The 14,035-nt window shown below is 35.7% G+C and overlaps 1 protein-coding gene across 1 annotated transcript in view; it reads right to left on the reverse strand.

Moving 5' to 3' along the window:
- Positions 1 to 14,035, reverse strand: part of LOC103782519 (sperm flagellar protein 2-like) — a 54,618-nt gene that overhangs the window by 6,215 nt on the left and 34,368 nt on the right. Inside the window, exons 14-19 of the mRNA XM_008950290.1 lie at positions 10,348 to 10,454; positions 9,280 to 9,462; positions 5,942 to 6,034; positions 5,086 to 5,259; positions 1,080 to 1,268; positions 843 to 971 (exon numbers count right to left, since the gene is read on the reverse strand). Coding sequence (XP_008948538.1) covers positions 843 to 971; positions 1,080 to 1,268; positions 5,086 to 5,259; positions 5,942 to 6,034; positions 9,280 to 9,462; positions 10,348 to 10,454 — 875 coding nt within the window. The remainder of the gene's footprint in view (positions 1 to 842; positions 972 to 1,079; positions 1,269 to 5,085; positions 5,260 to 5,941; positions 6,035 to 9,279; positions 9,463 to 10,347; positions 10,455 to 14,035) is intronic.

Here is a 14,035-nt window from a genome sequence, read left to right on the forward strand (position 1 = left end):
CACTCCACAGACAGACACTCCTGACTCCCTGCCAGTGGTCCCAGCTTTTATCCCCAAGCAGACACCTGACCTTTGTCAACGCAATGCGGGACCCCTGGGGCTCATTTCCCTTGTGGCTCTCCCTGCAGGGCCGGCTGCACCTGGGGGGAAGCTATAAGGCAAACTCACCACCTCTGTATGAAGGGCTGTGGGAATCACCCATATGTCAACCTCAATTCGGGGGCTCGGGGTTCAAACCCCAGCATGTCAGCCTCACACTTTTCTTACACCCTGGATATAATTTATTTTTGCCATAGTTCAACAGATTTAATAGGTTGATACTCTGGCCCAAACCTGCCTTATTCTGCAGCTGATTTAATGTACATTTAAACACAGGTGTAAGTAACAGGGAAGCTCTAGATTATGACAGAGGAGAACATGTGAACTTGTATTATCTCTGCATGCCCTTTTCTGCAGCCTGGATGGCCTGGGATGGAATGTGTTCTATCACGTATCCCACAGTGTCTTGCAGTAAGATCCTGTTGGGAAGATAATACAATCAGACTCCTTCCTATGGGTGGGGCAAAAGGAACACCATGTGAAAAGGCAGTAGAAAACCTGCAGGCAGTTATAGACCAGCAAGACAGGTGTAAAAAATATAGGTTGGAAAGCAGTGCAGACTTTGATGGATGGAGTTTTCATAGAAAACAAATCAACTGATCCGATCTACAACCTGCTATGCTGCATATCCATTCTACACTGCAAACTGGCAGTTTCTAAACTAATCACATTTACATTTCTGGGATAGTGTGAATTTCAATATGCCTACTTAAAAGTTCTTGGTCCAAGAAAGCAATACTTACAGGAAGCTCGTATTCTTGACAGCTGTTGATCAAGTCTTGAATAAAAGGGTGCTTCAAAAGGAGTGCAACTGGAATTGGTGTCAGATCTTCAGTGCCTAATTCTTTGTATATTTTAATGAAATGCTTTAAAAAAAAAAGAGTAGTCAATTTATTAAGTATTTAAAAAGTTGGGGGGAAAGCAAAGATTTCAGCAGTTATTTATTTAACATATAATGCAAGGTACAAAGCCTAGCCTACCTTTTCATAGCTGCCTTCCTTCTTCTGATTACTAAACCTATGGTTGTCTTCATCTTTACTTCCTGCAGTATGAAACACTTTGAGCAGATTTGCCACTGAAATTATTCCTTCACCTGTGTAATTCAAGACTTCTTTTTCATCTTCTGTTGAAGTTTTCTCAGTTGCCCCTATGTTGGTATAAGAAAAATCCTAAAAAAAAAAAAGCATAATACTTGTTGATAAATAGTCTGTCAGCAAGTCATCATCAGTTAGACATTCATTAGGGATCAGTGGGTTATACTTCCAGACTTCAGAGAACAACCTTGGAGTCCTGATGGACAAAAAGCTAACGATGGGGCAGCAATGTGTCCCTGCGGTCAAGAAGGCAAATGGTCTCCTGGGGTACATTAATAAGAGTGTGGCCAGTAAGCTGAGGGATGTTCTCCTCCCCCTCTACTCTGCCCTGCTCCGCCCTAGTGAGGCCACCTTTGGGGTGCTGTATCCAGTTCTGAGCTTCCCAGTTCAGGGGAGACAGGGAACTACTGGAGACTATGAAGATAATCAATGGACTGGAACATCTCTCTTACAAGGAAAGGTGGAGAGACAGAGGTCTGTGTAGCCTGGAGAAGAGAAGGCTGAAAGAGGCTCTTAACGATGGTTAGAAGTATCTGAAGTGTGAGTGACAAGAGGATGGGGCAGGTCTCTTTTCAGTGGTGCTCAGCATTAGGACAAGGGGCAATGAGCACAAACTGGAACACAGTAAGTTCTGCATCAGCATAAGAAAAACTTCATTGCTGTGAGGGTAACAAAGCCGTGGAACAGGCTGCTCAGAGAAGCTGTGGGGGTTCCTCCTCTGGAGACTTTCAAAACCTACCTAGATGTGTTCCTGTGCAGCCTGCTCCAGGTGAAGCTGCTCTGGCAAGGGGGGTGGACTAGATGATCTCCAGAGGTTCCTCCCAACCCCCATCATTCTGTGATTCTGTGACTCAGTTCTCAAAATTTATCTGCTGAACTACAGGGTGAAGGACTGGACCCTGAGATTCCAGAAATATACATCATGTTGCCAATGGTAGAAATGTAATAAACAGATTCCTCCAGGAATGTGGCCAACATTCCAGTGAGAAATTAAAGTTCTTCAGAGTAACAAAACATAATAATACTTAATAGTTACAAATTACAATACTCTACTGAGAACTTTGTGTTTGTATAAGGAATAAACCTGATAATTTTGGATGTTCACATGAAAAGAGCAACATGAATTTTCTAGTTCAAATCAAAGAGTCACTGTAAGAATTTTATTTTGGCTAGCAGTTAACATAGGGTCACCAGGTCTCCACAGAAAAAGATGACAAAGGCTTTATGCAGAAAAATCAGAAGTTTGCTATAAACAAGCAATGAGGTATTTTTGTGATGATATTAGGGATAGTCAAAGAGAAACAAAACCAAAACCAAACCACCAAACAAACAAAAAACCAAACAAGAAAATCAGTATAAAGATCTGTGAAGACAAAGATAAGAAAGGACCTCACACAGGTTAATGATATTTTTTAACTAGATTAGGCCACTGTGTAGACTAACCACTAACAACAACAGGAAATTACGTTTAATTGAACACACTGTTTACTTCCTCATTAAGAGGGAGAGACTGCTGAGATTCAGTCTCACTTGTGCTACACATCTTAGGCCATAATATAGATCTTTTTCAACACAGGAGGAACAGAGTCATTGATACAGGCTTTCTAGCACTCTGCAGTGGAGGTTACACAAACATCAGCACTTAGGTTTTTCTACCTCCCACTGTACTGTTTACATTTAGCTATAAGATGTACACAACCAATAACAAAATTGTTAAAAGCTAAGCATTTTAAGTGAAAGAGTCTTTGCTATGAAGTTAGTAAAAGTAACAAAAGTCTGTAGAATATGTTTGTCTGATCTCTTTAAAATCTTTAAAATTTCAGAGGGATTTCTGTAGGCAGCTACCAATGAGACGTTATTACAATTATCAACAAAAAAACCAAGAAAAAGAGATGCTGCTTTGTAAAAAAACAGGTGCTGCCCTGTAAGTGCCTACTTATAAGCTGGCTAGCTAAGGTGTACTACAAAACTTCTTTGAGATGACCCAGATAGCTATTAGTGTTCCACTGATGAATATTCCACCCATAATACCTACTGGACTTCCAGTACCTGTTGCAAGAACCGGGATATTTAGATCACAAGTGAACAGCCACAGACAGACAATGGTTTAGGTACTTAATGTGGTGCTGTAAACGACTTTGAACATCTCCAGGGATCTACGCCTTCCTATTTGATGGAACTTGACCCAAACATGACACACGACACCAACTCATAATTTTCTTTGTGCCCCCTTGTGGTTGTGTAACATCTTGCATGAGATGCTGGCCTTCCTGAAGCCAACGCTGAAAATTCACTTCAGTAGAACAGGATTTTATGCATTCTCTTTCTTCTGTCTTCAACATTATTGTTAAATTGTACACATTTGGAACACGTGGCATAAGAAGAAAGAAAATATTAAACTGATATTCAATTAATCCTGCAATTCTGAGCACCAACCTATAAAACACAACTATAAAGTTAAAGAGAAGCCAGACATGCAAGATGTTCATTTAGCATCTAACTCTTAGGTACTGCCCGGTTTCTAAAGGACTCCCTAAGATGAACTGGGCACACAAGCTGTCTGTATAATACATTGTGAGACACATATCAGACATAGCACAGATTCACAGAGCCAACACACAGAGTGGGAAAATAAGCATCAGGAAATTCTCAGGTTGGATGTGGTCTACCTCTTGCTCCTCAGAGATATGTTGTTAATTCAAGACAGAAGGGAAATGTCTCCCTTCATCTATGATTCACAGCCTTAAGAAGTCATTGACGCATGGGTGATAATGCCAGTGCAGTTACTTACAGTCTTGCAAAACCCCAACCAAACAGATTAAACTAAGCAGAAAACAGTAGGGAGGAGAAAAGGTTGTGTTGCTCTATATCCAAGGACGTGTGAGTTAGAACTTTCCACTGAAATATGGGAAACTAAGTCCAAGTCTACTGTATCTAACTGGGATCATTCTGTGTTGCTCTCCTTGCTATGAAATGTGAAATGAAAATTGTCTTATTTAGTCTCCCTCATGGACAAAAACTCTGTTGTGCCATAGCAGATGCAGGGGAGTACAGTGACATATTTTGCCATTTGAAGTGATAAAATGTATTTATTTATATGTATAGGACTACACTGTGTGGTAAAACAGTGCCTTCACTGTTTTAATTGTATTTTAAGTACAAGGCAAATGCTAGAGTCACTGTGGTTGTGACACCATAGTGAAACATTTTATAAGCTAGAAGACTGAGTCTTTCTAGGGTGTGTATAGATATATATCTCATGTCTAAATACACAACATACTTCAATAAGTAACAGATGCATGCAGCGCACTAATGGCAATTCTGAGATTTTAAATATAACATCATACTCCAGAAATACTAAATATGTTCGAAAGACCAGCTTCATTTGATGTGACAATTTACAGATTGATGTGCCTGATTTACAGATACACTTAAATAGTTGAAAATAACAATAAAGCTGTATGTACTTCTAAATACCCCAAAGAAACATAGTGGAAAAGAAAATAAGACCAGCAATAATATCAGGTTTTAAATGTTTAGATAACAATACCATAAATCACACTACATTCCAGTTCCTGAGAATTAATGGCTGGACTTAGTTGCCTAAGATACAGTCAAAGATTGTTCACCATTCATCTGCACAAGCAGTAGTTATCAGTGAAAATCTTAAATTTTCATTATTATTTGGCAAGCAAATTTTCAGACTTTTGGAAGAATATTTTTAAGTATTATTAACAAAGTCAGTAGAACTATTAGCAGAGTTCCCATGAAGTCAGTGGGACTACTTTTAAGAACTGGAGCTACCCAGGATATGAAAATATACAGAAATCTAGCTAACTGATAATTTGTAAGCACCACTAATATTCTCTACTATTTTACTGCAATATTTTACCTCACGTGGAAGAGAAGCTTCTTCTTTTCTATGAATATATGTTCCAGTAGCAATGCTAAGTGCTCTGTAAACACCTTCAACTGGGTCAGAGTGGGAGGCAAAATAAAGTAGCATCTCAGGGTAGTTGATCAGAGCAGGCTCGTTGCTGGTATCAGCAAATAAATTGAAGAAAAACTATGAAAGGACAAAATCATGTAAATTAATTTATACAAGTGGAACTTAATAAAATGCAATCCAAAAACTGTAAAGGAAAGGATGAAATAAAGTAATGACTGCTGATATCCCTGTAATAATATAGTGAGTGATATTATATCTAAAAATGTGCTGAGGCTGTGTAAATCAAGATAAATCAGAAGCATGTCTTGAGTCAATGAAGGAAACAAAAATTGTTCTATTTTATTTTCTAGACTGAGGACTTTCACAGAACATAGAGAAACTAATAAGAACTTGTATCATTACAAATAGGTCCAAAACGTATTCTTGTTTCAGCTCATACTATTACCTTCCTCTTCCACGGATATTTCCGCAACCTTAGACGCAGGGATCATTTTCCTCCCCATTTTTACAAAACAGATTACTGTGTAGCAAAATTAACAAAGTTCAAAGAATAGGAATAACCAAGTCTTTCTGAGTACACTATGATTTAGAATACAGAAGGACAAAGCCTAAATTCCTTTCTACATTAATTCTGAGGGTTTTATATACGAAAATAATTTTACTGAATTACCATCTGACCTCAAAAAACACTGAAACATGGCAGCAGTTATGTAAAAAAGAGAACCAAGAAAGTTTTGAATGAGACTTCTCAGGTTAGAATAGTGAGTGGTCTGTTCAAAAGCTATGTTTTTAAAGTTACCTTTATGAGATGTCTTAGCCTATCTGAAGGCAATGGTTCTGTGAAACTTTTCGTTACGCTTAGATCTTCATTCCCATTAAACCATAAGCCAACCTGATTTAAAAGAAAAGTAAATAACTGATATATTTTCATACATTAAAATAAAGTGGTCTTTATGCTCTGTAATTTTTGAACAGACAGATTGCTAGGTGCTTCATTCCTAGAATAAATCAAGTTGAATTTGCTGTCAATATACAATGACATCAGAATAATTAAGTAGCTGTTTGTACCCTCTAACAGTTCCTATGGGAATTACTGAAAGAGCAGTAGGACAGAAGTGACTCTATGCTTCTATGAAAGAAGTGAAAATGAACTAGGTAGTTGTAAAACTACACTGCCCAAGAAACAGAATATGATGCAGTTTCTGTGTCTGTTGCAGTTTCTTACTTTTAGGACATCCTTTGCTACCCCATATAGCTTTTGGCTTAACTGCACTTTTGGAAGAAATTGTTCACACACTTCCATGTACTGAAGGACAGAGGCATGGGTCCTCCCATGCTTGCCTGCTCCCAACAAGAAGACTATGTGTCCTGTAATGCCTGTAGAGCTACACCTACAACAGTAAAGTACAAGTGCCCAGAACCAGTTCTCCAACACTAGACCAAACGCACAAGAAATGGCCCATGTTGGACCATGACAGGCTGTGCAACAACATCAAAGTATGGACCACTGACTGCCATTACCTGGGGATGTTCCCTAGCACTGTGTAATTTACTAGCACAGCTGCAGACAGAAATGGCAGCTGGATCACCTCAAATTCCCAGTGGAAGGTTCTTCCTGTTATTCTTAATGAATGCTGTTTGTCATTGTTTCTTTTTAAGACAGTAAAATAAAATAGTTTCATGACATTTTGAATGCATGTAAGTCTCAGTATTAAACAGAGAATAAAGTTTGTCTCCATTTTTACTGAAAGATTTTAACATTTGAAAAAAATGTAGTATATTCCCCATTAGATTAATAGATTAATATGGAAGATTTAAAATAGTTTTAAAACTTACTGAATCGCAGATGTTAATGAGAAATGCAATAGTCTTTCAGTACAGGCATTAAGTGAAACTATTGTAACAAAGTTATAAATTTCACTAACAACATCCTTTTCTACATTTCAGGTGAATTGCTACATTCTTCATTACATAAAATATTGATTATTGTATATTTTCTTTCAAAAGCAAGACAATTAAATAGGATAAAACAGGAAGTTCCAAGAGATTTTCAGAGAGGAAAAGGAATCAGTAAAGCTGGTTTTCTGCTCTTTACCCATGTAAGTTAGCTGGGAAAAAAATGGGTGAATAACAAGAAAACAGGCTTCATGTTGTCTTTGAAATCTTTACCAGAAATACATCAGACAGTTTTCTGTTGATGATAAATTTATAGTACCAATTCTAATAACAACTGATAAGCAATTATTTTACTAATTTTCTGCTGTTGTTCTTTCCTTAATTTTATGAACCTCACTAACTCATTAATTCTCTAGTACACCATTTTCCACAGAACATGAATCATTTTTTCTAGAAAGAAATGAGTAAGAAAAAAATTAAACAAGTATTTACCTCATAAAATTAGCTATGAATTGCTCCAAAAGGATGCAACACATTGCAATAAAAAAACAATTCAGATGTTCCTCATCAATTAACTTGAAATCAAAGGACTAAATTTTACTGAAGTTTGAAAAATCCTGTTCTTCTTATAACTGTAAGAATCAAAATTCCAAACCACAATATTGATAGTAACAAGAACTGTTGGACCTCCTATACAAGATATATACAGGGTTTTCATGAGGTTTTTAAGTGAACAAAGTTTTGGTCACATTTTCAAATGTGAAATAAAGGTGACAGACGTTAACAACTTTTATTTGCAATAAGAATCAGTTGCAGAGCAAAATCTTTGGAGCAATGCAGGCTGTTGAACTGAGTTTCTGGACAGTCTCTGAAGGTTCCTACAATGTTCTCTTGAGCTCCTAAGTTATGTGCCTTCCTATATACCTCTTTTCTGAAAAACAGAGCTTCATCTTTGGAGTTACTAGGTTCAGATATCCCTCTCATGGAAGTTTAGAGCTAACAAGGGGTAGGTCTATGAACAAATAAGTATACACCATTGCATATTTACTATTATTGATTGAGTGTGGGCCAGTTCCGATCCTGAAGTGAGTAAATTAGTTGCTCAAAATTAATTTGAACTAGGAAATTGTGTTAAAAATGTACATTCATAGTCTGCCTGTCTTTTAACTGCTAGCTTATTTTTAAACTCTCCCAAGTCAGTAAAGATTACCACATCAACAGACAGGTGCATATAGACTTGCACATTTTCTGGGTTTTTTGGCTTTGCTAAAATTGTTTCCTTGCAATTCTGGGGTGGATAAGGGTTGGCAGGCAGTCCTGGAATTTTTACATTAATTAAAGTGGATCTGAAACTGACAGGCTTCTGGAATAATACGGCCTCTGTTTAATTTTTGAAGAAAACTACTGCTAGGAGTTTGGAAAACAAACCGCAATAAAGGTTGTATGTAATCCATTTAAAACAGCTTGAAATTTTTTTTAATATTACCAAACAATTACGAACTCTCAGAATTGTAGAATTTTTGTGTATACATGCACATATATATAGTTAAATATTACATATATGTATAGATAAGTATGTATACATATATATGATATATATGATATGATATATATGGCTAGTGTGCATTAAAAGAGTGAAGCAACAGTAATCCTAAGTACAATTAAGAATCCAAAGTAAAAGTAAGTGAAAATGTAATGAGCAGAATTTTCCTAAAAGAAAAATGTATACTTAGCACCCTCTCATGAAACTTGCTTCCTGAAAAACCTTGAACTATGTGACAGTTCAAACAGAAATTGTCTTTAGAGAAAAGAATAAAGCAAAGGATTTTATAATCTTATATATATTCAAGCTCTGAGAAATAATTTTTATTTGCAAAAATTCCTTACTGGAAATATTCTAGAAATATTTACTTAAAGTAGAGCTGGTGAGTCCCGACAAAAATACTTATTTCTGTTTGTAGCAGATTTTTTGTCTTACAGTGTCAAGCAAGTTGATAGTATCCAAAGTCCTCAAAAAATACTTTCTTAAGAAGAGGAATGATTTTAATCTGATATTAATTTATGGGGAAATTAGGAAATGGAAGTAAAAAGTAAGCTTAATTAGCCTGGTTTGTTGAACTATGGATAAGATATATACTCAATTTCCTAAAGACAATTTAATTCAAACTGAATTTTTGAATGTGAATAAACACAACAACGCATCATTCAGTTCAAACAGTTTAACAAAATAAGATTTATAACCTGCATGTAGTATTCCTGTGTAACAAAGCCTGATCCAGCTACATCAACAGACTTGAAGCTATGCAGCACGTTGAGAAGTTGAGTCACAGATGGAACTGGCCAAGGCTGTGCTGCTGATAGCAAGAATCTGCGCCAGTCAGTAAGGCCTGAGTGCACTGTGAATGCTGATGCCAGATTTTCTAACTATAAAAACAAAATTATAAATACTGTCAAATATGTGGACATAAACATACTCTGTCTATATATTGTATATTGTTAGGTCTTTTTCCTGGTTGGGATGGACAAGACTCTGCAGTGTGATTTCAAAGCTATATGAAGGACGTGTATCACTGAACAAAACAGACCACAGACCCCTGTCCATCACTGACAATTGGCATGTGCAGTTGATGTCCCTCTCAATAAATACTCTGACTCCCTAAACAGAGGTCTCTATCTAAAAAGCCTATGAGATAACAACCTTTAGCACGTGCTAATCCCTGAACCATGCTCCATCTGGGAGAGAGCACTAAGAATCAAACTGATAATTTAGCAGCACGAGAACAGAATCTAGTCAACGCATGGGCCTGTGCCTTGGTCCTAAATCAGACACTCTTACAGGTGTCCACCACGTAGTTTTCCTCATCTCCAGCATACTTTTAGTTAAAAAAAAGTAGTAGTAGTAGTAAAGTTTGCCACATATAATTTTTTATCAGTGAAGGCATTGTATGTGGATAGCAGAGCGAGATTGAGAACACCAATAGCATACATGTAAAATCTCCTGACATAGCACTGCAGAGGCTGTATCTGATAAAGGGAACAAAACTGGCACAGTTAATTTTGGCACTGCTGGTGTGGTGAGACCCTACTATGTACCTCTGCATCATCTCCCAGTCTATACCCAGATTTCCTTGTCAAGGGATGTATCTGGTTTGCTCTAGACTGGAGTTAAGAAAGAAGCAATGTGTTTACAGGAATAGTGGCCTAGGGTAACACAGAGTGAGACAATTGGGTATTATCATAGGAAGGACAATTCTGTATCTTCTACAAAAAACAACACTTCAGTAGAAATGAAAATAGAGGTTAACTTACATCTGGAAGTGTTAAATTCATCCATGCATCAGGAAGGCAATTTGTTCCCAGATTTAAATTAATCAGGTCAACAAAAATGTCAATAAATATTTTTTTTGGTATAAAACCTAATAAAAGAAAGTCAATATATATATTAAAACATATATACCATTTTAAAAAGACTTCTTTTACTACAGGATTTCTTTTTATATCTTAATGGTGATATGAGAACATTATTTATTTTGCTATTATGTATATTGATGGTAGATATCTTTGAAGGCAAATATAAAATTTTCTCATTTAAAAGAAACCATTTGTGGCCTGTCTAATAGCAAAATGTCAAATATTCTAATAAACTGTAATTCTTTTAATAGTTGTCCTGATCTCCATTTTGAATCACTAACCCATTCTCAGATAGTATACAGTGACAATCAATGAGCAGTTCACAAATACCAATCACACCCATATTGCATGTACTGAATGCCTATCACATTTTTTTTTTTCACTGTATTCTATTTTAATCAATCCTTTATCTATCTCTACTCTTGAAAGTAAGTGTGTGTTAGAGAACAGGATGGAAAACACACCATTACCCGCTAAACTTTGAAACAAAACCAAATTGCTTAAAAACCTTCTCAGAGTTATCTTGTGGGATTTATAAATATCTCCACTAATTTTATTGTGAAGACATTGTAAAAGAAAAATAAATACATGTAACAATACCTTTTTTTAAAAAAATAGGCATTGATTTGTTTACAAGCAAATAGAAAATTTAAAATTCATGCACAGTATCAAAACACAAAATTAGGTATACCAAAATTTAATGTGTAGATATGAATTTTTCCTTTCAGAAATGGACTTTGCTGGCCCAGTGAGGACAGTAGAAACAAAAAAAGTAAAATAAAAATTCAAATTATCTACATTTTGAGACAAAATTTCAAGAGACAAAGCTAATTTCATCAGGTTATGTTCACTTCTGTAGAATCAAAAGAGTAAGTTGTCAAATTGTCTTTAAAAGCAAAGACAATCAGTGAAATACTGGAAGGACTCATTTAATTTTTTTTTTCCTTTTTACAGTCAATGTTCTTGTCCTTTTCAAAATGCACAGCTGTGCACATTCTATGGTTAACAAACTTTTTTCCTTGAAGTGGAATAGTGAAGTAAAATTTGTTAAGTTTATGAAGAAAGATTTGAGTGGTAGGAATACTAAGAATGTGTTTAAACATTCATTTAATAATGTCAGTATTCAAAATCAAGTCACCAGTTTTAATAGTCTACAATCTCTGTAGACTTGTTTACCTCCTGTCAGGAGAATCAGGAGTAATGCCCTCGGCACATCTTAAAACAGCAGAGAAATCCTACACATATATAAGATTGGAAAGAAGAGGGGGAGGAAAAAAAATATGGAAAACTTAAAGTCTGTTGGGACAGGATGAAGGAAGGGAGAAACATCTGGACTTGAAGTCTCACATCCTACCATAAATTTCATCATGAAAGCAAAAGCTAGGAAAAAATCCTGGCAGACTGATAACAGTACTCTGATATCACATCTTGAAGGCTTCTAAGTTACCCACTTGGAGAAAGAACATCTTTTAAAAATCATGTGAGTTGGGCTGTTCACTGAAGCACCTTGGATTGCTCATTTAATAATTTCAAGATAACCAGAAAGAACTTCAAGACACAAGAATCAGATGATTTCCGTACGGCACAATAAAGCTTACATCACAGAAGTATCATTATAGCAAGACTTCATAGAGGATTCAATAAGCCCAGTAACTTTTTAGTGGTTCATGGGGACAATAGGCTAGGGTCCACTAAGAAGCCGGGGAAAGATTTATATTAAAATAACAGGAAAATATTTTGCATCTTATTTGCACTATCAAATTGTCTACTCCTTTACTATGAAATACCCAGCTATCATAATTTTTATTTCATGTTTTGCTGAACATTTCCCTTTACACGTTTCCCTGATCCCTAGTACTCTGGTAATCTAGCTTCTTTCCCTCATATTATCTTACAGTTTAAACTGCTCAATTCCTACTATGATTTCCCTATATGCCGGTAAAAATGTGCTGTTCCTGTATTTCCTGTGCATTCCTTGCTTCCTGAAATGAAATCTTGTTCTTCTGCACAAAATTCTAAAATTACACTAATATCCTCATGCCACTTTTTGTGAGGCTATATAACTTGAGAAAGCTTTGTTGAGAGATTGAGAATGACATGTTTAAAGAACTTGAATCAAGAGCTAATATCTGAAATGGGATTAAAGGATTGGAGTCTAAAATGTTAATCACAATTTATAGAAATCTGATGGGACTGTAGAACATGACAGCACATAGTGTTCAGGTATATTTGATTTTAGTTGATGTAAGCCTATGGCAAACAATTATTGTGAGATATTTAAGCACTTTTGGGTGATTTGCAGTATCTACACATTTTTCTTCAGTTGTGGTAGATGTGAAGAAACTGCACTCTCTTTCATTCAGAGCTAAGCTACTTACTATCTATTAATTATAGAACTGCTGATATGCTGTAGGGTAATTTCTTATACATTTACTATCTCTTCCTGAAACATCTGATGTGGTAAAACTCCAAAGCGCCTTCATAAAGTCACAGTAGTTCAAAAACTTCAAATGGAGTGTAACCTAATTGCTCCTCGTGACATACTTAGGAGGAATTAGGAAATCTCAAAGACAGAGAGGAAGAAACACAGCAAATAACTTTTCTCAATATATTTTTAGATTATTATTTTATTTAATGTATTTGGTTTTATATCATAGAGTACAGTACTGTTTTGAATATTTAATTACATTACAAGAGAAAAGGTCAATATGCTTTATAATTGTAACGAGATGCAATGAGTGGGCAGTTATATAGATGGTGATGAGAAAAGAATACCGATTCCCTGCAGATGGTACTCTGTAAATAGGAAAAGGAAATAATGTCTTCTGGGAAAGAATCGGAAAACAATACCCAGAATTGGTTTTGTCCTCCTAACAAGACTGGTTTCAAAACAGATACACTCTATAAAATCTTTTGTTGAATGATGCAGGAGACTGAGTAGAAAATGAAATAATTAAATGTGTAGAAATATTTTTAATTAGAAGAAATTATTTTGGAAAAATAATAAAAATTTAGAAAGATGTTGAAAAACTAGTGAAATGATCAAGATCAGTAAGATAAAACCAGTCAGGAAAGGACTTCAAGCACATTGAAGAACTGGATTAGAATTTAAAGTGACCTTCACAAATTGGAGGTATAGTCTGGGATAAAAAAGACACTATCCAGTAAGAATAAATGTCGAGTGTCACACTGGAATGAAATAATGAACTGCGTAAATGTTACAATGGGAATCTTATTACCAAAGTAAAATTTATGTAGAAAAGGTTCCAAGGATTGTGGAAGATTACAATATCACAAGAACGTACATGGGAAGATACTGGAAATAATTCTTGCACTGTTTTCAGCTGCTAAGGCTTTTGCCTTTTGCCATGCGATTTTGAAATTTGCAGATTTGGAAGGATGTATGGAAACTAAAGAGTACTCACTACAAAGTAGCAAGAATCATCACAGTTTCAGAAAACATGTCCTTAAAGTGCACATTGAAGGAATTCTGCTAGTTTCATGTATGAAAGGAACATTATGAAGAAATATAATAGTGGTTTTCCAGTTAAAACCAAATATTACAAAGAGGACATGGGTACCCCCC

The sequence above is a fragment of the Merops nubicus genome, unplaced genomic scaffold, assembly GCF_000691845.1.
Source record: "Merops nubicus isolate BGI_N331 unplaced genomic scaffold, ASM69184v1 scaffold5132, whole genome shotgun sequence".
Taxonomy (NCBI): Eukaryota; Metazoa; Chordata; class Aves; order Coraciiformes; family Meropidae; genus Merops; species Merops nubicus.